This window comes from Eurypyga helias, unplaced genomic scaffold (assembly GCF_000690775.1).
Source record: "Eurypyga helias isolate BGI_N326 unplaced genomic scaffold, ASM69077v1 scaffold19139, whole genome shotgun sequence".
In the NCBI taxonomy this organism is placed as follows: domain Eukaryota; kingdom Metazoa; phylum Chordata; class Aves; order Eurypygiformes; family Eurypygidae; genus Eurypyga; species Eurypyga helias.
In genome coordinates, this window is record NW_010270442.1 from 37834 (window position 1) to 59750 (window position 21917).

Below are 21917 nucleotides of genomic sequence, written 5' to 3' on the forward strand. Positions count from 1 at the left end.
GCACGGCTGGCAGTTTCTTCACATTATAGGTCAGTAATTTTTCACATATATGTAAGCGAGGAGAACAGTTAAAGCCCACCCTCATGCATAATTCTGGTCTTCAGGTTGAATCTGCCTGCAAAAAGTGAATGAGAGCAAGAACAAGATCTAAACTGATAGGTCACAGAACATCACCTGCAACACAACTAGATATAAAACTGGCCAGGTGCATTTCACTCATTCCTCATGTCACGTAGGGCAAGAGAAGAATAAAAAAAATAAAAAGAGAGTTCAAAATTACTAATCTGTGATTCTACAGAAAATGATTCAACTATTAAGTCTTTTAAACCTTGCAAGTACTTACTTTTTTCTTCTTCTTTTTTTTTTTTTAAATTTTCAAGATCTTCCCCTAATTCTGTTCCATCCTTACTTTTTGCATTTCAGTGATGATAAAAGATAATCTCAGGGCATGAGCTCTCAGTCTACAAAGGATCAACAGCCACAAAATTATATACAGAAAAGAGGCAGGGGAGAGAAGTATCCTTACAGGACCAGACTCTCAAAGCTAATCATTTAAAAAAAAAAAAAAAAAGTGGAGGAGGAAGATCAGAGAGCTTTGAGAGGATTTATTCTGTTTGTTTTCCTCCCCCTACTCCCTCCCCAGATGCAGCTTCCTGAGAAACGTTCAAAGTTCATACCTTCCCTGTGGCTCATCTGAAGATCCAATCTCCAGAAGGGAAGTTTCAGGAAGGTCACCTATGAAGAGGAATTTTGCCCCTCCAAATCCATAAGTTCAGCATTAGAACCACGCAGTATTAGCATTTTTAGAGGCAATTAGAAACAATACGTCCTCCTAGTTCTCTGCTTCATCCTGTGAGACCAAATGTTCAACTTTGGCTTTGCTGCTCTGTGTGCTGCTGCTGCTGCCAGTATCATTAACCTATTTATTCAGCCTGATGCACCTCAACGTTTTGCAAAATGTGGTGGTGACTTTGTACTTCACTCGCAATGCTGCTGCCCTGCTGTAAGTTGGAGCAACGCCCCTGTGTGAGCAGAAGCCTGAAGATCCCTTCCCTTCTTTGTCCTGGTGAAAAAAATCCCAGGTGTCCCAAGGGGAACACATGTTTTGGTGGCTCGCATTCAAATTTATTGCTTACACAAAGCCAGCTACTGGAGACGCTTATGGATCCCCAGAGCTACATTACGCTGACTTCCCCACCCCACCCCAAGCCCACCATGAGGAGCAGGGGCAGAAGGCGTGGCTCTTCTCCAACTCATGGTCCTTCCTTCCTGTGTCCTGTGATGGGAAATATTCCAGGTCCTTCAGATGTCACCTACCTCCAGTTCATCCACTAAGAAGTAATTGGGAAAATTATACTACTCTGGAAAGGGAGAAGTCCTTCCCCTTGGCATAATAAGCGTGAGATCTGCATACAGTCATTCCTATGCACTACGAGGGGGACGGTGGAAGGAAAAGGGGGAGACAGTGATAAGTCTATGATTCCCACTTGAAGAATCCACATTTTTTAATATATAGGTATATGTAATAATTAAAGATATCTTTGATTACATGTGCAGCAAATGAAGGGAAGATAATGTTGTAGGCTACAGTATGTTGGATAGAAGAGAAAAAAACAGGAACCTGTAGGAACATGTGCTGCTTTTTAAGGGTTAAAAGAAGAACAGAACTTACCAAGAGTGTTTAGGACTGCTGGGGGACGTGTAAAATAATGAAGGGATGAAAAAAAAAAATGCTCATACTTTTTCTAATTAAAATTATTATAAATCTTCCCCAAGAGAGAATATTCTGTAAACAAGTCATTGTGTGGTCTCTCTGACCTTTCTCTGAAACAACTGGAGCTGGTCCTATCAGATAAAAAATTCTGGAATAAATGGACTTTGGATCTGATTTGGTCTAGTGGTTCCTGAACTCTCTTCCTGTTCAATGTGATGAATTTGTTCCATAAAAGCTTGTGATAATGCTCACAATCAGAGGTTACCCTGTACATACAGTACTGACATTTTTGGTTGACATTTGCTTCTCATCGGAGTTCTCCCAAACTTCAGCAATCACCACCAAGTATCTGTTATATGGAATGGAAATGGAAGTCCTGAATCTAATCAACTTTCCCTGCACAAAATGCTCAGCTCAGAAAGGAGGATGATATCACAAAAAAATCCAATAAAATACATGTTGTAAAGAAGGGTACTATCAATTAACCACATATTTTGTTTTACTTATTTAAGGTCTATTTTAGTAAGTCAGAATTTGAAATAGGGGAAGATTTCTGATTAAGTCTGCTTTGGGTTTCCAGTTCTGATGCTGCACTGAGGACTGGAAAATGAAACCAAGTAACTTAGAATCACAGAATCTTTTAAGCTGGAAAAGACCTTTAAGATGATCAAGTCCAACCGTTAACCCAGCACCACCAAGGCCACCACTAAACCCCGTCCCTGAGCACCACATCCACACGTCTCTTAAATACCTCCAGGGTTGGTGACTCAATCACCTCCTGGGCAGCCTGTGCCAGTGCCTGACAACCCTTTCTGTGAAGAAATTTTTCCTAATGTCCAATCTAAACCTCTCCTGGTGCAACTTGAGGCCATTTCCTTTTGTCCTGTCACTTGCCACTTGGGAGAAGAGATCAACCCCCACTTCTCTGCAACCTCCTTTCAGGAAGTTGTAGAGAGCGAAGGAAACTTACAGGAAATAGAGAAGCATGGTAAGTAATTGTATTTGCTTTAAAAAATATTTACCATTATTGTTACTGCAAAGAAAGGAGTGATGATGGCCTTACAATCCATCAAGCAAAGAGTTAAATGACACGTATCACTTCAGAGGAAGAGGATGGAGACAGGAATAGCAGAGGACATGTGGCAAAGGCAACTCTCCTGGGCATGGTCTCCTTTTCCTCCCCCTTTAATCTCTTTTCATAGTAAAGCAGCCTCAGGAAGATGATGAACTAACTGATTTCTATCAGAAACTTTATCTCAAGTGCTGTCAAACTCATGCATTAGATAATGGTGTATCAAAGTTTACTATGACTTAAAAGCAATGACCCCAGCTATGATAAACTGTGCATTTCCTGTTCTCGCAGTTTTGGTTTTTCAGAGCTCATGATTTTCTGCTCTTTCTTCAATCAACAGGACTGGGCCCTTCCACTTAAACGAGGCTAGGATTTTCACCCATTCGCAGGAACGCCATGACTCAGAATTATCTAACGGTTTAATTTGGGCTCATGAGAGAAATATAGGGAAAGGACTTCAAACTGCCTGCTATTGTTCAGTAACCACACTAAAAGTACCCACTCTTGTAGCTACAAGTGGCGTCGAAGGCTGCTATCGCAAGCTACAACAGCCCCCCGCCGCGCCCCCCGAAACTCTGGTCTGCTGGTGTGAAAGCGGGGCAAACAGAGGGTGATACAGTGAAAAAACAGTAGCGAAGCCAGTGCGAGGACTACCCTACTGAGGCACAAAACAACCACAAAACTTTTTTAAAGCTCTACATGTTTTCATTTATTTATGACCGTCATTTATTGTCATTTGTACCAAGTCATAAAAGCTAACGCACTAAAAACTCCTGCAGTGCCTCATTCCTCTATGGCTTTGTTTTGCTATACATAGCATTACCTTAAAAATGGGTTTGACCTACTTGAAAAATCTTATCTTCACCTCGTGTTTTCTGAAGCCCTTGGTAGGCACCCAGTTTCAGAGAGGGGAGAGTGATGGGAAAGTGAAGGGAGAGAACTAGGGAGAGCGATGGGAAAGAGATCTGCAGTGGCTGGCATGGCCACTGGGAATGGCCTGTGACAAAACCACTCCTGGAATTACCCTAGATCAAACAGTTAAATGCTTTCTTAAAGAGGGTTATTCCTCCATTTGACAGCAATATCTTAAATAAACTGGCACGCTACAAGTAGAGCCACTGCAAGTAATCCATGGGGTAATCCACAAACAGCCTGATCCAAATACCCCTGAAATCCATCAAAATATTTCCACCATCTTCAGCAGGCTTTGGATCAGACCTGTTTTGCTGGAGGATGAACATCACACCATAGCTCCCAAGGAAACTAAGCACAGGTAGCAAAACTACACATTTCCTGCTGCTTTTAAGAGATCTTTGTCGAATGTCTCCCTTAACAAAGTCTTGAAGCAGGCACTTCTTCCCAGAAAGCAAAGGGTAAGTATTTCTAGAAACAGGCAGTATGCATTTTAGCATTTATAGATCCGGACACATCCTTTTATAGATTCAACATAGATCATAGTAATAATACTCACACCTGTCCCTAAACAAAAATTTAAAAGGGCATTATTCTCTGTGCCTGCAAAACCAAATTCATCACTTAGGTAAATAAAACCAATTAATTTACGAAGCTGTAGAATTGCTTTATTTGCACCTAACTGTTTAATAGGCAGGAGTTTTGATAGATCTGGCACTGGCAGGATAAGGGGAAACAGCACTATCACTACCACTGTATGATGTTTAGTAATTGTAAAACTCTGCGTTTTGTTGCTCTAGAATAATAACAGTATTGTTAAACAGCTATCATAACAAATGTATTTTTGATCGAGGAGCCACTGACGTTTGTCTTTATAAATTAAGCTAGACATAAAAATCCATGTCTATAATGACATTGCCTCCTTTGAAATAAGAGAGTGGTGCATTGGTGCTGCACTATGAGCAGCAGCCGGTATCCTACTGGGAAATTCATATTATTCTGCCTCATGCATCAGATCCCTAAATGAACAGCCTTGACAAGAGCTTTTTTTTCCCCCTCATTGTTAATGACAAATATGCAAAAGCACTGTAATTATTCTAAAGCAGCAGTTAAAGGAAAAACTCTTATGGAGATGTTGGTAATCTGAAACGAACAGAGTACTATGAAGACAGCAGGCAATTCAAAATCCCAATATTTTTTGCTTGAGACAATTTAACTGTTCAGAAGCATCTCTCAAACATTTACACAAGCACATATTTGAACAGTCTTTTAAAGTTTACTCTTTACTCAATGGACAATTTCTATGAAATATATGCAGAGTAATATATGAGTACATTGTAAAAATGTGTAGGAAAGTAGACACTTTAAAAAGTAGGTACTTTAAAGTACCTACTACTGCCCTTTGGTAAAATGTCACCTTTCTAATCAAGATGTTAGGAGTAATTAATCCCTACTGTAAATAAACTATCGCTCAAATAAAAACTAAGTCTTAGATCAGTAAATCCTATCAGACTAAGGCACTTCTACCATCTACTCTGCACCACAGTACAACCAAACCAAATTATTATTTCTTTCCACTGTTTCTGACATTCAGAGCTATAATTGTCAAAACAGAACTCTTCCAAGCATTCAGTGCAGAAAAAAAAAAAAGATCTAAAGGAAGCACACTGTAACCTCTGTATGTTCAGCACTCCCTATCAGAAAAGTAACTGCTTATCATGCTGCCTTTCACTCAAAAAACCAGCTCACTAGCTCCAGTGAAATAACTCACATCTCGAAAAGGGAAAAAAAAAAAAAAGAAACCCAAACCCAAAAAAAAGAAGTTATGTCCTGCAAAGCATCGATACTTGGTAAGGCTGCAAGGCAGGAGATCACATCCAGTTATGGGGAAGCCTTTGAAAGACACTCTATGTGATGAGAAGTGCAGGTGGACATGGGTGATAGTGAGCAAGAGCCCAAGGGCAGAAAGTTACTGCTCTAAGGTAGTGCTACTCGCTTTGCCACCTTGTCAGAAAGGTCACACCTTCCCTGTAAGGTCTGATAACCCCCCAGGGACTGATCATGGCTTTTTGAGCTGCTCATAGTCAGAACTCAGGTATGAGAGGGCAGTCTTATTACTCCTATGCATTCAAAGATCCTAAGGCCAACATACAACTTATATCTGAGTTCCCGCAAAACACAAAATCCCCCGCTAGCCACAGTTGGTAGGTGTTTTGTGAAGGCCTTAACTTCTGCTTGAGCTACAGCACATCTTTCCAAACAGATAAAAGTGTCTCCTTTAAAGACTAGAAATGATGGAGAACGACCGCAGCTCGCTCTCATCTTGGTGTTACCAACTGCAGTTTCCGAGGGCTGGACTGTACTTTTCTACCAAGCTGAAGAGGTCCCTGCTAACCAAGTTCTCCCTTGTTCAGATCTCCACATTCAGACAAAGCCATCTTGGTGATCTCTCCTTCAGTAACATAACTAGGCTGAGCTTCTTATGTTTCTCATGAAAGGGACAACTTCGGGCTCCTTTTTGCTGCTCTTCCCAAACTACATCCAATTACCAGCATGCTTTCAGGAAGGGACAGCACTGCAGACCTTCCATGGTTATTATAGATAAGGTTTATACTGCCTCCCTACTCCCACTTGAGATTCTTTTCCTTTTTATATCCTTTTTATATTCATGCAGTTAGCTGCAACGTCCTGCTCTGAAAGGCCAGATTCAATTAATTATTTAATGCAATGGCAAGCTGAGGCACAAAATGCTGCCTCTTAACAGCCTCTGGTAGTTTTACCCTAGGCTGAGCTTCTCTGCGAGCCAAGGGGATCAAGACAGGAACGCTCACGATAACGGTTTTAATTCACTTGCTTCAAGCAACAGGCAAATCCGCCCTGTGCTTCACCTTGGCCAGGCTTCTTCTGAAGCAGAGCTTTTACTACCAGAGGTCATATTCACCACACTGCACTGGGAAATAGCACCTGCCTTGCAACACCAGGACATGATTTTCAAAGCTCCTTTCCCTAAATTTCTCAACTTCTGGAATTTGGCCAGCCACTGCCACATGACAGTAGTGCCACCACCTAAAGGCAGGACGACCCACTGTGAGGGTACTGCAACACTACACTTCACAGACAGTTAACTACAAGATGGCAGGCACGGCAGGATTTCTTTGAGGATGCTCTACCAAATGCTATGGTGTCCCTGCCCATGACCAGGGTTGAAACTAGATGATCTTTAAGGTCCCTTCCAAACTAAGCCATTTTATGATTCTGTGCATCACCAACAGCTTGCAAGGAAGACAGCCCACAAAGACGGGACCATCCCCCAGCCAAAAGGCACAAGTAATAGCAGGACTGTCTCTGAGAGGCAGGCACCATGTACATTAGACTTCATGCCCTATATGTAACCTTTCCTCACAATTTCCTCAATCACTGCCGCTTTCCCATAGTTGGTCTCTCTTCCTTGGTCTTACAGTCATATTCCCAAAAGGTCTCTCCCCACCCTGCCCATGCAGCCTCTCAGCACAGAGGGTGGCGAGTGTGATCTTGCAGGTCCTGGGCTCTACCCCTCCCTTGGTCTAGACATGTTTCCACTGGCTCGGGAGCTGAGCACAGCTTTCAGTGCACAGAGCTCTGCACTGGAGTGAGAACAGTATGAGTACGTGGTTCCTATCAGAGAGCTGTACCATGGTCTCTATCAGCCATGCCTGGGCTTCCTAAGCCATGAGCAGAAGTCTTCTGATGGATACAGCTGCCAAAATTCTTCCCTGGCAAACTCCTGGAAGTACAAGAGAGAACACCACACCTCAAGGTACATCACCATAAGGACAGACAAAGCTGAGAAAAGGTTTTGCTTTAGGACAGTGGGGACGGCTCAGTATCCTCAGCAGTAATTTTGCTCCATCTGGAACAATGCATTATAATACAGTGACATGCTGACTTTGTCAGTCTGAAGTACCAGCTTTGCCTTGAATCCTGCTGACCTCCAGCTCTGCCCTCCTGAACTCCTCAGTGTCTCACAGGAGCTGCAGCTATGACTGTTGCTGCCTGACTTACAAAAGCCATATGACACCCACAGCCTCTCCTGTGGGTGAGGCAATCCCAAAAGGGATTACATTAACTGTATTAGGTATCTTTAGAAAAAGTGTATGCAGCATATATATATCCACAGCTAACCTGTATATGCTATGAACATTAATATTCTAAAAAAACCCAAACCCATAAAACTGCTAACAGTCAAAAAATGATAAAGGTTATTAAAAAAAAAAACAACCCTATGTTCACATCTTTCTCTCTTTTCCTAGTAAAACAGAAATGAGACATGAGTTTCTAATACTGGAATCACTACGACACGTCAGAATTGGCACTTTTTATTTATCTCTTTTAGGTAGAGATACAGGAAATATTTAATATTATTTTAAAACTCTTTAACACAACTCTCCTTTTCACAGATCAGCTGTACAAACCATACATAATGTCACGACAAGGTCTTGGTTTAAGTGAGCAGCAGAACTCCAGGTTCTCATTGCTACATAACGCACACATCCCTGATGTATCGCATTCCTCTCTCTCTCTGCACATACAGACATATGCAGCAAATGCATGCATACAAATGCAGAAGACATACTGCATGCTTATGCTGTGTTATTTGCCCAATAAACAGCCCTAAGACTTCTATTAGCAAGCTGTATCCTCAGTCTATGTACCTCAGAGCATAAACACCACAATCTCCTCCTTCTCCAAGAAAAGAAACTGTTGCAAAAGAGCATGTCACTCCCATATGTCAATATGTGGTAGAGTTCCCTCCTTAAACCCACAGCGGTTTATATGAATTATTAATGAAATCCACAAGCCTGCTGGACACTGTAACATGACTATAATTGGTGTAGGACACTAAGAAATTGTTCAATACTTTTTAAGGAGAAAAAAGAGGTATCTTTACTAGTGTATTTGTTCTAATATTTAATTAACAGCTTTGAACACAAACAGAATTTCAGATAAAATGCAGAACAAAAGGGTGTTTCTGGTCACAAAAGTATAATTTCCTTGTAAAACTGAGCAGTAAGGACAATGACACAAGAATTAAAAAGAAACTGAATTGCAAACTCAATTCATGAATAGTTTTAATTTTCTGCTGTCTTTCAAAATTGAGAGTTGTTGCTATTATTCCTGATAAACTCTTAGGCAGATGATATTTTCCTTTTAAGTCTCAGGCACACTGTAATGATGCACAAGAAAGAATACTGAGCAGAAAGACAGCGTATGGAACAAAGATTTGAGTACAACAATTAATCCTCATGACTCCTACAGTTTTTATGAAATGCACATGACCTCAAGGATTTTAAACTCTGATAGCAACCAATTTTCTTCTCCAGAAGAACTGCCTTTTTGTGTATTGCTTTCTGAGTAACACACCTGCTGAAAAGCTGAAGTGATCACCATAAAATGGGTAGGTTCTGTGATATAAAATGACAAGACCTTTGCCTCTCCTAGAGTCTTGTTTGATTCATAAGCTGAACAAATTTGGTTTTAACTAAACCTCCAACCAAGCTGAATTACTTTATTTAACAATATAGACAGCAGGCCACAGGGATTTTTCCTTGTGCAGTAAGTAAAATACATTAAGTTTTAGTCTTCATGAAGAAATAAGAGCTAACAGAACAATTAACATTTCAGCACACACTATGCAAGAAATATCCCTTCTGGGGCAGTGAAGGTTGATGGCAATCTGGGTTTATCTCTACAGTCTCTGTTTTGGTATTTACAGTCTCTATTTTGATATTTCTTACTTCTTGGTTTCTCAGAACACGATTCTCTTGGTTTCTCAGATGAAGACAAACTAAGACTAAGACCAACATCGCTTGGAAGTCACCTGCTGTGAAATACATGTGATTCATCTTTCCCCTATTACTGCTGCTGCTTCCAGGATGTCTGTGAAGACCTGGATGTTTCAAGTCAAGCGGAAAGTCAGAGAACAGTATCTTTGGGAAAAAGCCTAAAAGAGACAAAGTGGAAGCTAAAATGCTTCTCTTACACAATCCTTAATGCGTTGCTTGTAATAAATTACAGATGACCAATTGTCGCACCAGATATCAAACCAGGAAGAGTTGACTAACACATCTCACAGCAATCTACCATGTTAAACTGTCTTCTGAAGCATTTGATGATTTTTTTTTTTAGGTGAATTTATTTTTAGACATTTTTATTTTTTACTAGTTTTTGTCTCAGATCCTTTGTTTAATGAGAAGCTGGTCTTGTCCTTTGACCTTCCACTATGAACCAGAGTCATCCTCGTCAGTGGTAATATTTAAGTGAGAAATCTCACTTTGGGGACTAATGAGTCAGAATATGTAAAACCATTCTTCTTTCCTTTTAACTAGCCTACTGATCGGGGATGTCAGATAAAGTTAGATGTAGATACTCAAACTGTTGGCAATTTTGGGAGTCTTTGTTGGCTGTACTAGTTAAATTGAAAATATGATCTAAATCTATCAACCAAGACAGTGAGACTCTGAGTCACAAAATTATTCTTATTGGAGGAAAGCAGGCAGGAGAAAGGACTTAGAATATTAAGCCTTTTGATCTTAATTTTCAATAATTTTGAAAAACCTTCAAAAAAAAAAAAAAAGGCCTTGCCAACACAAAGAGAGTCATAAAAATTTAACGTCAACTGCACTGAGAGCCAGATCCACTTTTCTTACAACACAATTAAGTCTAGACATCTCACTGCCTTTGAATCCAAAAGAAGCTTGGACTGAGAGAGTTTTATCAGAATATATCTAAGTGCTTCTCATCTCATACTGGTTTTGTGATTTTCTGGTTTCATAGACAAACTACAGGTTACTGGTATCAAGCACTGTCACTGCCACATGCCTTTGGCTGACTGAAAGGCTGTCAGAGCAAAGATATGAAATGGAATTCTACAGATAGTCATTGCAACTGGACCATGATGTTATAAGGCACAGCCACCTTATGGGCACACACAGCCCCGGGAGGCACCATTCTTCATTTTATTTTACTTAATAGATTAAATGTAGCCTGGGAAGTAAAAAGGGTCATGATACTGAAAACTAACTCTGAGAATCAGGAAGCCAGAAACACATAGCATCCGCATGTCAGAGAGCACAGAAAGGCCTTGCCATCTTCGGGAACTCCTGAGTCAGCTTCCCATTACACAGTTCATTAAAATTGCACAACTATGCTAATGGACCATAAGCTACCACAACTTCTCCATGACACTTCACTCTGAGTAGGGTTTTACCCATTTCCTAGTTACTCTACCTTCCGCCCACCCCAGGGATTGCTGCTTCCACCCTGACAGGCAAAAAACTGCTCCTTTAACTGCAAACATGGGATTACACCACCACTCAACATGCTAGCTGCCTCTAGTATCTAAGCAGCCCCAAGAAGAAGGGCTTAAGACCTCCATTAATTCATCTTTTCCAATTACATGGTTCAAGATTTTTTAAAAGCTATTCATTTTTGCTTTTCCTCCCGCTCCATTCTCACTGTGCTATAAAAAAAGACATGCATAGCCACCACCACACTAACAGTTATGCTAGCTTTATTTTCTCCAATTTAAAAAACAGATGAGTTTTTGTAAGATGCCCAAAACCCTTCAAATACTGACACTGCCAGGAGCTTCTACAGAACTAACAGCTGAAGACTAAAGGTATTTCAAATTCATGAAACTACACAAGACATTGCAAATTGGTCACAGTCTTTTCACCCTTCTCTCTCAACAGTTTAAATTAGCTTTTACATTTCTTTTGGGCACTGGCGCATATAAAACTGCCACCACCAAAACAGCATTCCTTAAAAACAGGAGATTAAAATCTTTCTGCCTTTCCTTGATACAAGGTGCCTGTAGCAGACACAACCCTCCAAGGGTGAACTTACAAAACCACAAAAATATCATGTTTGCCTCCCAGCTCTCGTTCACCTTTGCTGTCTTTCTATCAAAATACAGCATTTGGGTATAATTCATAGTAACGCAAGTTTTTTGCTTGATACTGCCATCTACCTTTCAGTCTTTTAAGCTAGTATTTCTCTCTCATCCTGAAGCTATTTAAGCAGCAAATAAAACAGTTAATTCCTATGATCCAAACATCTGGCAGTGTCCTCAGATAAAAGGGAATGCTGATGCGAACAATGTCCACATTGTGTGTAAGACCAGCCTTCACAAAGTACCACAGGCCTTACCCAATGCAGCTATCCCATCTTCTCCAAAATGGCAATGTTTTCCATTACAATAGCTTCATTATCTGAAGTTTATGTGATGAATCAGTCAGTAACTAGACAGATGAAGGGGTTCTAAAGTTCTTGATGAGAGCAGCCACACACTTCTGGAAGAGCAAAGTTGCTCTCTGAGTTATATGCACGTGGTGGTGAAGGCATCTCTGTCCTCCTCCCACTTCACTGTCACTCCCTGACAGCAGCCCCAAATGCACAGCACAATCCTGTCCTGTCAGCTCATACTTCTCTGAGTTCCAGAAACTGTTCTTCCGAGACAGACGCTTCCCAATCAAGCTCCGGAAGCTGTCTTGTCTTTCGCCTTGTTCTCTGACTTCTGCTGAATAAATTGCTCCATACCACAGCACTTGGCTTGTGTAAATGTATTTGTTCTGCAGTAATGTGCTTGAGGCATCCACGTAAGCCACAGAATATTCAAGTACCAACAGCATGATGGGGAAGACTGGCTCGTCCAACACAATCTTTCATGATTTGGAAATGCCATCCCAAAAGAGACAGATAATGGGGACAAGAAAGAGAAAGCGTGACATTTCTGTAGTTTGACCCTCCTCTCCAACCCTCTCCACCCCAAACACAGGACATGAGATTTTTAGGTACCTCCTGCTACCTATCACAACAGGGAGTAATACTTTGATGTACAGGGCTTGCAGTGACGGCACAAAAAGTCATAAACTTCTACTGCAGAGCATGCAATATAGAGGAAATCCATCATGTGGTAAAATAAACGCAAAGCTGGGTGTTCATTTGTATGACTTTACATGGAAACAATTACTGGGAAACATTCACATCAGTGCAATATGGCTTCAAAGCAAATCCTCCATGCAGACAAGCCAATGTTTTTGTTAAGGTTTATGAGAAGCACTAATGCTGCTTGTCGAAACAAGCTGAAGAGAGCAACGTTTGCTGGTTCCTATCTGAAGAAAGCACTTTGTACAGCTGTTGTGTTTTGGGCACAGCTGTTCTGTAACTCTGCTCATACCCTGGCATTCAGTTACCATAAAGACACTTGTTATGGAACTGCTGACCTGAAATATCATGGCTGACTCCTCTTTCTAGAGGATAACAGAGTAAGATCATGACATAACACTTCAACCAGATGACACATCAAGCTTTGGAATTTCAAAAGGACTCCAAACTTGCTAACTCCAGGGGGCATCCACCATGGTGAACATGAAAAGAAACTTAAAAATTCTCAGCATTCCAAAGAGTTGAATTATTTAGCTCAACCCTGTCTAAACCATGGCAGCCAACTTTCTGTTAAGAACGGTGCAAAGACTGTATGCTCTCGCAGATACAGTGGATTTAAGAGTACAGTCTCCACAGTTGGTATTGATTTTAACAAGCAATATTTCTGTGCAGCTTTCAACTCAGCTTAACTCTTACAGGCCTTTGACAAGATGGACAAGCATTTCTGAAACCATATTACAGTTTAATAATTAAAATCCAGAGAATTCTGGATTAGCTCTCAATATATTAGCTGAAGTACCAGAAGCATTTCACCATGCCAGCCAAAAAAAAAATAGGTGAAACAGGCAATACTAAATCTGTGGTCTCTGTTAAGACTGCTGCAGCTGATTTGAAGTACTTAAAAGTTATCTCTGTATTACACTGCAGAAACACCTCAGAGGGTAGAAGATATATGTCCAACAACATCTCTCGTGTCAGACAGTTCTTACATCCCGACTCCCAGCTCTACACTTGGGCCAGCTGATTAGAGGTAGCTAATTAAAATGTCCTGGTAGAAAACTCATCTCCATTTATGTCACTCGTAAAACTCCTACAGATAATTTGGTCCAGTATTTTGTCCCTCTGTACAGCATCACGTATCTAAAACCCAAACCACTAGCGATTCATAGATCGAGGCCTGAAACAAAATGGGTGTAGCCTCTGGATCTATATACCAAACTGGGCGCATCATGAAGTACATTCTGATTAAAAGGTCCCCACGACTGGATTTTCAGGAATAGCAGGTTTCATGATTCTTGGTTGCTAAGCAGTACCAGAGCTAACAGTTTAATATGCTTGATCTTTTCCTCTATGAAGTTGATAAAAAGAATGTCTTTAATATTAAAGTTCACCAAAATTGCTTGATCCAATATATGAAACAGTCTAAGCCTAGAGACAGAAATTACACTTGGAAAGTGTTATTTTCAGCTCCTGTGAGAAGACGATGATGACAGGCACTGCAACTGAGCTCCCTTTTGCACTTGCATTTAGCTGTGATGATGCAGAGGAGGCAGACTGGTCCCCTGACACACTCGGAGTCAAATGGCAGTGACAGAATCCTCATCCACTCCATGATGATGAAGAGAAGGATCAGTATTGATTAAATTCATGTTAGCACTTGAAATGCAACACACAGCCTGAAATCCTGGAGGGTTCCTTCTCTCCAGTCTTATGGTAATACAAAGTTAAAACAAATTCTATTGCAGAATTGAAACAATCCTCCAGATCCTCTTGATGAAAACTTACTGTGACATTAACTTGCCAAAGCAGAAGTTATTTCAGAAAGATTTTTGAGTCATTTCTCTTAAACAGAAAATAGAGCCAACAAGAAAGAAAGGCCCTTAATGAATTTCACCTTTTTCAGTTCTCGCTTTGCAATTAAAGTCTTTTAGTGGAATTCCACAGGACGTCAAATACTAATCTACTGCTGTTACAGTTTCAAGGAACGGGACTAATCTAGCCTTATTTAGCAACCTAGAAGTCAGGTTTCTATTCTAAGATAATTTTCTGTGATCCTTCTTTAGTCAATGCATAAATAAAGTTTTCTACAATAGGGTAATTTATTCCAAATCAAGTATCTTGGATGGATCACCCTCTTCAGGTGCCCATCTCTCCTCAGAGGCTGCCTGGATATCTGTTTTAACTGAAGTAAGAACAAAATACCACTCCTCTGTTGTACTCAGAGGTGGCTTTATGGGGTAAGTAGTACATCTGTGTGTCACTTAAAATTTCAGTACAATATCTTGCTAAATATAAAAACATTTTATATATGCTGGGATCCTTGTAGACTAATGCATAGTCAGTACATTCTAAGATAATCAAGCAAGTCATTTGTGTTAGAGAAATTACCTATAAACATATTATAAGGCAAATTATTTGTTAGATATATTACTTAAAATGTTTTAAAAGAACGTTTGGTTGCTTAAACTGGTTCTTAAAAAGACAGAAATTTAACATTAACCGATGATAATTAAATACATGCACTTCTGAACAACAAATTAATTAATACAGTACATAAATACACCTTCTAATATATTAGTTTTGCACTGTGGCTCACCTTCAAATAGGCAAAAAATTGCTACATTGTGCAATGACTTTAATGTGATCTCATACTTATTGTTAGTATGTGTGAAAAGCTTTAAGTCACAGAATCTATATCGGCAGTCGAAGAAAACCAAGATAAGTAGCTCCTGCGACAATTCTGAACCAACTGCACTTCAAATACATCTTTCTACCTTGCCTGGACTGTAACCATACATTCAGAAAATTGGGCTTGTTTCTTCCTATTTTTCCAACTTCAATAACTTTCAGTCTTGAATGGAACACATCTAGACTGCAGCCATAAGTGATGTTCATAAAGGTGACCTCTCTTTGAAAGGAAAACCATAAACATGACTTCTGGGTTTGTGCTTGAAAATAGCTCAGGAGAACATAATATGGTGCAAAAGCCATTGAAGACTACCCAGAAATAATGAGTCCTTACATATTTTGTCTGTAAACCACACTGTATTCATATTTCTGCAACCTTGGCTTTCAAAGGACAACTTGAACACTAATTAAATGTTGCCAGTAGAGCAGAGCCAAAAGAATTAGATGGATAAGAATGACCCACAGGGGATATTTATAATGAATATCCCCGATAATCTCCAGACCTGAGACCTCCTAGGAAACAACTGTATACCTCAATTCTTAAAAAACTAAACCAAAATCCTTCACCTGTTTCCTGCTCAGTACTCCCTGGAGTCAGCAGAGGTGGCTTTAATACAGTTTTCTTCTTAAGGAAGCTTATTTTCAGTAATGAATGTTTAGAAAGCACACACATAATTAAAATATTAAATTGCAACAAAGAGACAATGTGAAAATGTCTGTATTATGTGCTCCCTTTATGCCTTTTCCTGTAGTAAAACTGTTACCCAAAAGGGACTTTCCTAAAAGACCAGTCTACGTATTTCTAATGTGTAGGAGTAAAAAGTACACAATGAATCTGAAGCTGACTGGAAAAGGGCTGAAGAAAAAGAGAGGATGCGAAAAAAAAAATGCTCCAACTTATTTTGTGGAAAATTCGGAAATAAAGCAAATTTATTGCTTAGAGACATGCTTTTTCTTAATGTAAAAATATTTATTTGATATTTTCCAGATATGTTTCTTGGTGGAAATTCTGAAACTTTTTTTAGTTTCTGGATCTAAGATAGATAGTGCCAGAAATTCTCTTTTCTATTTTCTGTTCCAGTTGTATAACTCAAGGGAGGTTATTCTCCCCGTCTATGCCAATTTTGTGAGACCACACCTGGAGTACTGCATCCAGCTCTGGGGCTCCCAACATGAAAAGGATATTGATCAGTTGGGGTGAGTCCAGAGAAGGGCCACAAAGACACTCAGAGGGCAGGAGCACCTCTGCTATGGGGACAGGCTGAGAGAGTTGGGCTTGTTCAGCCTGGAGAAGAGAAGGCTCCGGGGAGACCTTATAGCACCTTCCAGTACCTGAAGGGGCCTACAAGGAAGCTGGGGGGGACTTTTTACAAGGGCCTGTAGTGACAGGACGAGGGGTAACGGGTTTAAATTGAAAGTGGGGAGGTTTAGATTGGATATCAGGAAGAAGTTCTTCCCGGAGAGGGTGGTGAGGCACTGGAACAGGTTGCCCAGAGAAGCTGTGGATGCCCCATCCCTGGAAGTGTTCAAGGCCAGGCTGGATGAGGCTTTGAGCAACCTGGTCTAGTGGAAGGTGTCCCTGCCCATGGCAGGGGGGTTGGAACTGGATGGTCTTTAAGGTCCCTTTCAGCCCAAACCATTTTTGTGATTCTTTCTGTAAGTAAATGTTGCAACAACATTTTCTTGAAAAACAATTAAATATTGCATTACACTAAAAATAATGTTTAATGTTTAAGGTTGCCTTAGCCTTTGTGTATATTTTGCTTGGAAGTTTTGAGTCTAGCTGAGCTTGTTAAAGCATGATGCTCATCCAGTTATGAAATCTGATGGGGTTTTTTTTCTCATGCAGTTGTTTGACATATTATGATCTTTATGTCTGTATTTTGAAAGTAGATTATTTTTTTCCACACTCACTACAATTATAAAGACAAATTATTTTTTGACTTTACAAAAAGCTGTGAGAGATAGCTGCATAAAAATAGCCACAGAATTTCACATCATGAATATCATATATACTGTGTTATACATAATCAGCAGAAAAACATGCAATCACAGAAAAAATACAGTATGAAAATATGAATTTTTCATTGATTTTCAGCAGTCACCATGAGATGGTACAGTGTGAGTTCCTGAGGGAAAGGAGGAAGTGGAGTCCATGCTAAAGAGCAGACTTCAGCCTGTCCAGGGCACTGTTGGGCAGGCTCCTGTGGGATGCAGCTCTGGAAGGCCAGAGCCATGTAGAGCTGGGTGATTTTCACTCCCTCCAAATACCGGAATGGTCTACTCCAATCTGCAAGGAAGTGGGCAGGCACAGCAGGACACCAGTGTGGCTCCACAGGGAACACCTGACTGAGATCCAGCAAAAACAGAAGCCAGACAAAGATGGAAATGGAGAGAGGTTCCCCAATAGGAACAAAGAAGCCCTGCCTGGCCAGGAAGGGGTAGAGTTTGCAAAGCTCAGCTGGCACTGAAACTGGTACAGGATGTGAAGGGTAACAAGAAGGGCTCTACAGGTGCATCAGCACTGAAAGCCATGGGAAATATAATCTTGCTGCTAAAGGGAGTGGGCAACCTGAAGAAGGACTCTGAAAAGGCTTGAGGAACTCAATGCTTTCCTGGCTTTGGTCTTTAGTGGCAAAGTCTGCCACCCTGGTCCCTGCGCTTAGTGGTAGAATTTAGGGAACAGAGGTACTATGCATGGCAGACAAAGACTGAAGTAGGAATTGTTTAGGCAAGTGGGACACTCACAAGTCCATGGGTCTAGATGGGATGAATCTAAGGCTGCCAAGGGAGTTGGCTCATGTCTTGTAAAAGCTGCTCTCTATCATCTTTGAAAGGTGAAAGGTTAAGAACTGAAATATCTGCCCAGTGTGGTTGCAAAATCTCCATCTTCGGAGATACTCAAAACTTGACCTGAGAAGTGCTGGGCAGCCAAATCCAACTTTGACACTAGCTTGTTTTGAGCAAGAGGTTGGACTGGATGACCTCCAGAAACTCCTTGTCAGCGCCTCTACGATTTTGCAATTTTGCCTGTTGCCCAGTCTATGCATCTAAAACATACTCATTGCTGACCACAGATACACTGCTACCAGTTGGAAAACAAGATTTGAAAGTGCTTTGATGCACACTGAAAACTCAAAGCAAATATTTTCAAAGTGGCAATGTCTCTAACCCATATGAAAACCTTCTACTATACAGAAGGGACTTTGTATTTCATTGGTGTAAAGAATTGCTTTTGCTACGGTGTCAGGACTGTACAGTGACAGTGTCTAATCATTCCAGATGTCCCCACTGGCATGAAAAGAGAGCTCTTCATTTCAAATGCTGTAATATACAACCCCAACACATTTCATTCTGAGTCTTATTAAAGAGTAAGTCTCTGTCAAAATCCCAATGGCAAATAGATTTTGAAAGCAGGGGTAGAATTACAGAGTAAGAAAAGTGTCACCAAAAGCTTCCCCTGGAATGCAAAAATGCTTAATTTAAGACACTACCTATGGTGTCAACATAATTGGGAAGGGTGACATTCTTACTCAGTTTCTCATTTGAAGGCAGACAGAGGAACAGCCACACAATAAACCCAGTTTGTTTCAGGCCTAATCAGTCTATTTTCCTTGTTGTCATTACTACATATTGCTGGCAGCAGAGAAATGAGATAGAGATCCTAATTCTGATTACTAACATATCAAAGAATCAGGGAAAGGATGAAGACTGCAATATGAATGCTTTATGAAGAAGTAAAGACATTAGAAATGAGTTTAAGACCCATTTGTGAGGCTTATGCTGGTGGCCAATAAAGATCATAGGACAGAAATTTATTTCAGGACAGTTCCTACAGTTCATGGGGTCTCTTTGTAACAAAACCCAAGAGTGTCGAAGTCTCCTCTTTCTGTGCTATGTTTCTGTTAGTCAACTTGCAGGTCAACTTTTTTTTTTTTCTTAAATCTGAATATGTAATGTATTTTGTCCCAACCCACCTAACACAGATAAACACATCAGTGTGCTGCTGGCATCTTTATACTGTTTCCCTATCTCCTCTGGCAGTTTGCTTCCCAGCTGAATCCCAGCCAACGAGCACCCATTGGCTCAAATTGTGACTTGCAAGAGGAGTACAGCTATGACAGCACCTCCTGCCCAAATCTGTGAAAGCAAATATGACATGGCTAACACTGAGAGCTACAGTTCTAGGTACCCGCACAATTAAAACTTGAGCGTCTCCCAGGAATCAACTAGACTCACCAATTCAGAGTTTATAGATGAAGGAAAACACAGAAACAAAACCAGTGTCCAGCAACCAGGCTACTGGAATCTAAAATAAATTTTACATTTTATTTTTTAACTACTACTCATTTTTCTAGGCAATGCACTAACATTTCTTGTTGCTCCAAATGCAAAACTTATGTCAAGCCATGCCACCTTCTTTTCTACATCCTGAGCATCTGTCAGTCCCTGTTCTTTCTTTCCTTCCACATCCCATTAAATACTGACATTTTTCCTTTCCTGCATTCTCCACAGTCATCTTTTTGTCTTGTTTTCTGCCTCCTATCTACACACCCTTACCTTCTCTTCACAAAAACTCACCTACCTGCAACCCACCTAAATACTCTTTGAGTTTCCCTAAACTCCCACTTTTGTGCACCCATCCGCTCTCATAAATCACCCCACCACATTTTCTTTCCTCCTCCTATAAGACAAACCTTTCACTTTCTTCATGTGAAAAAAGCAATAGAACAACAGTGACTGGAGCTGCCTTGCTCCAGGAATTATTTTTTCAACAACCTATACCAAAAATAAGTATCAGGAGATCCCTCTTCTGATACCCAAGTATTCTGGAGCTGTTCCAGTATCTTATTATATTTTTTCAGCTACCCGGAGGACATTTAAGGGGACACTTCATTTCAATACTAAAATACTCCACCATTCTTCATTATGACTAAAGTAACATTATTTTCTCTTTTCTCATCCATAAGAAGGCAAGACCTGCTGTATTATCAAATGACTGCACAGGCAATAAGCCACCAGGTTCATACTTCAAGTGACAGGACATCAACTACCTGACAAGGTCGATGACTCTCTCTCTTGGAGCAGTGCTGACTGGCTCATCATTAATCATGATGATCTGATCCCCTGGTATAAGCTTTCCTTCAGAGGGGCCGCCTGGAGACAAATGAAAAAAAAGCACAAGTTAGCAGACCATTGTAAATGCACAGACACACTCTACCGTTCACATACTATGAGTGGTTTTTTCCTTCAACTAATGGCATATGTAACGCTAACACTATTTCTGATACTACCAGTACTTCCCATCAGGAAAATCTTGAAAGTTAGTGGCTTAGAAGTTCCTATGGAAGTTCCTCAAGTTAAGATCCAAACCCACATTTAGGCACCTAAAAATAAAGGCTTGATTTTCTGAAGGGCCAAAAAGACTCACAGGAGGTGGTCTAATTCACCCTTTACGGTGTGATCAACCATACCTTACCTGTCCCTATGTTTGTCTAATACTCTTGTAAGACCACCATGAGGACAACTCCTTTTCCTGTAAATAAATGATCCTGTTTAGCTGCTGTTAAGATCTAGAAGTCTTTTTCCCTGGTGTTTATGCCAGATGCTCCTTGTTGCAACACTTTGTTTCCTGTCCTAGGCAAACTAACTCTGGAGAACATCTTATTCTTCCTTCCTATGAAACGTCACTTACGTATTTGAAAGTCGTTCACAGGTATCTGACTTTTCCATTCTGGGCAAAACAAACATGTTTCCTTGAGTCTGAGAACAGTAAGTTCCTATATCTTCAGTCTTTGAGACTCCTTTCCTCTAGATTACTACCACTTGGCACTACATCCAAAAGCATTCCCACTTTCAGTTAAAGGCAGATATTTACCATTAGTCTGAACGGACAATCAGACATGTACGTGCTTTGGATTCTGACACTGCCGAAATGTATATTATGTTTGTGCCTTATAAAATGCACTTAATACTTCGCTTCTCAGCACGATTATATGCCCAGAAGAGGGTGTGACATCACAACTGTGAGTTAAAAGATATAGCCTCTCCAGTCTTCTGTCTTTCAACTCTGTAATGATGATACATAAAAAACCCCAATAATAATACCAACGTGAAGATAAAGTCTTAAAAGAAAATGTTGCAGTATCAAAACCAATTCATTTAACAACTGAGCTAATGTTTTTCCTTTCCTCTCATTTAAAAAATTCACTTACACATCCAGAATAAATGGATACAAATCCATGCAGGAGAATTCTGTCCTGAGCTCATCTGTCCTCCTGTTCATTTGGAACAGAATAAAATAAACACCTTTTCCAAACTGAACTTTAGCATAAAACTACATGAATAATGCTAAGTTGGGAAAAAAGAACTGCCTGGATCTAGTTCAAATATTAGTTACACTGCTCATTTAATCTGAAAGCAATACAAATATAATCAATGCACACACGTGGGTAAATGACATCACAACATCACAAAGTCGATTTTGCCTCTCCTCTGCTCTCTGCGGGGCGTCTGGAGAACATATCGAACAAGAGCAAAGTCAAATCGCTGTCCTTGACTCCAAGGCAATTTTACATAACAACTGAACTTTTAAGCATAGGGAGC

At 40.3% G+C, this 21917-nt stretch overlaps 1 protein-coding gene across 1 annotated transcript in view; it reads right to left on the reverse strand.

Annotated features, from left to right (window-relative positions):
- LOC104514708 (FERM and PDZ domain-containing protein 4-like) overlaps positions 1-21917 on the reverse strand; it is a gene marked incomplete at its 3' end in the record, with an annotated part of 59595 nt that overhangs the window by 35251 nt on the left and 2427 nt on the right. The window contains exon 3 of the mRNA XM_010158459.1: positions 20366-20468. Within this exon, the coding sequence (XP_010156761.1) occupies positions 20366-20468 (103 nt within the window). The remainder of the gene's footprint in view (positions 1-20365; positions 20469-21917) is intronic.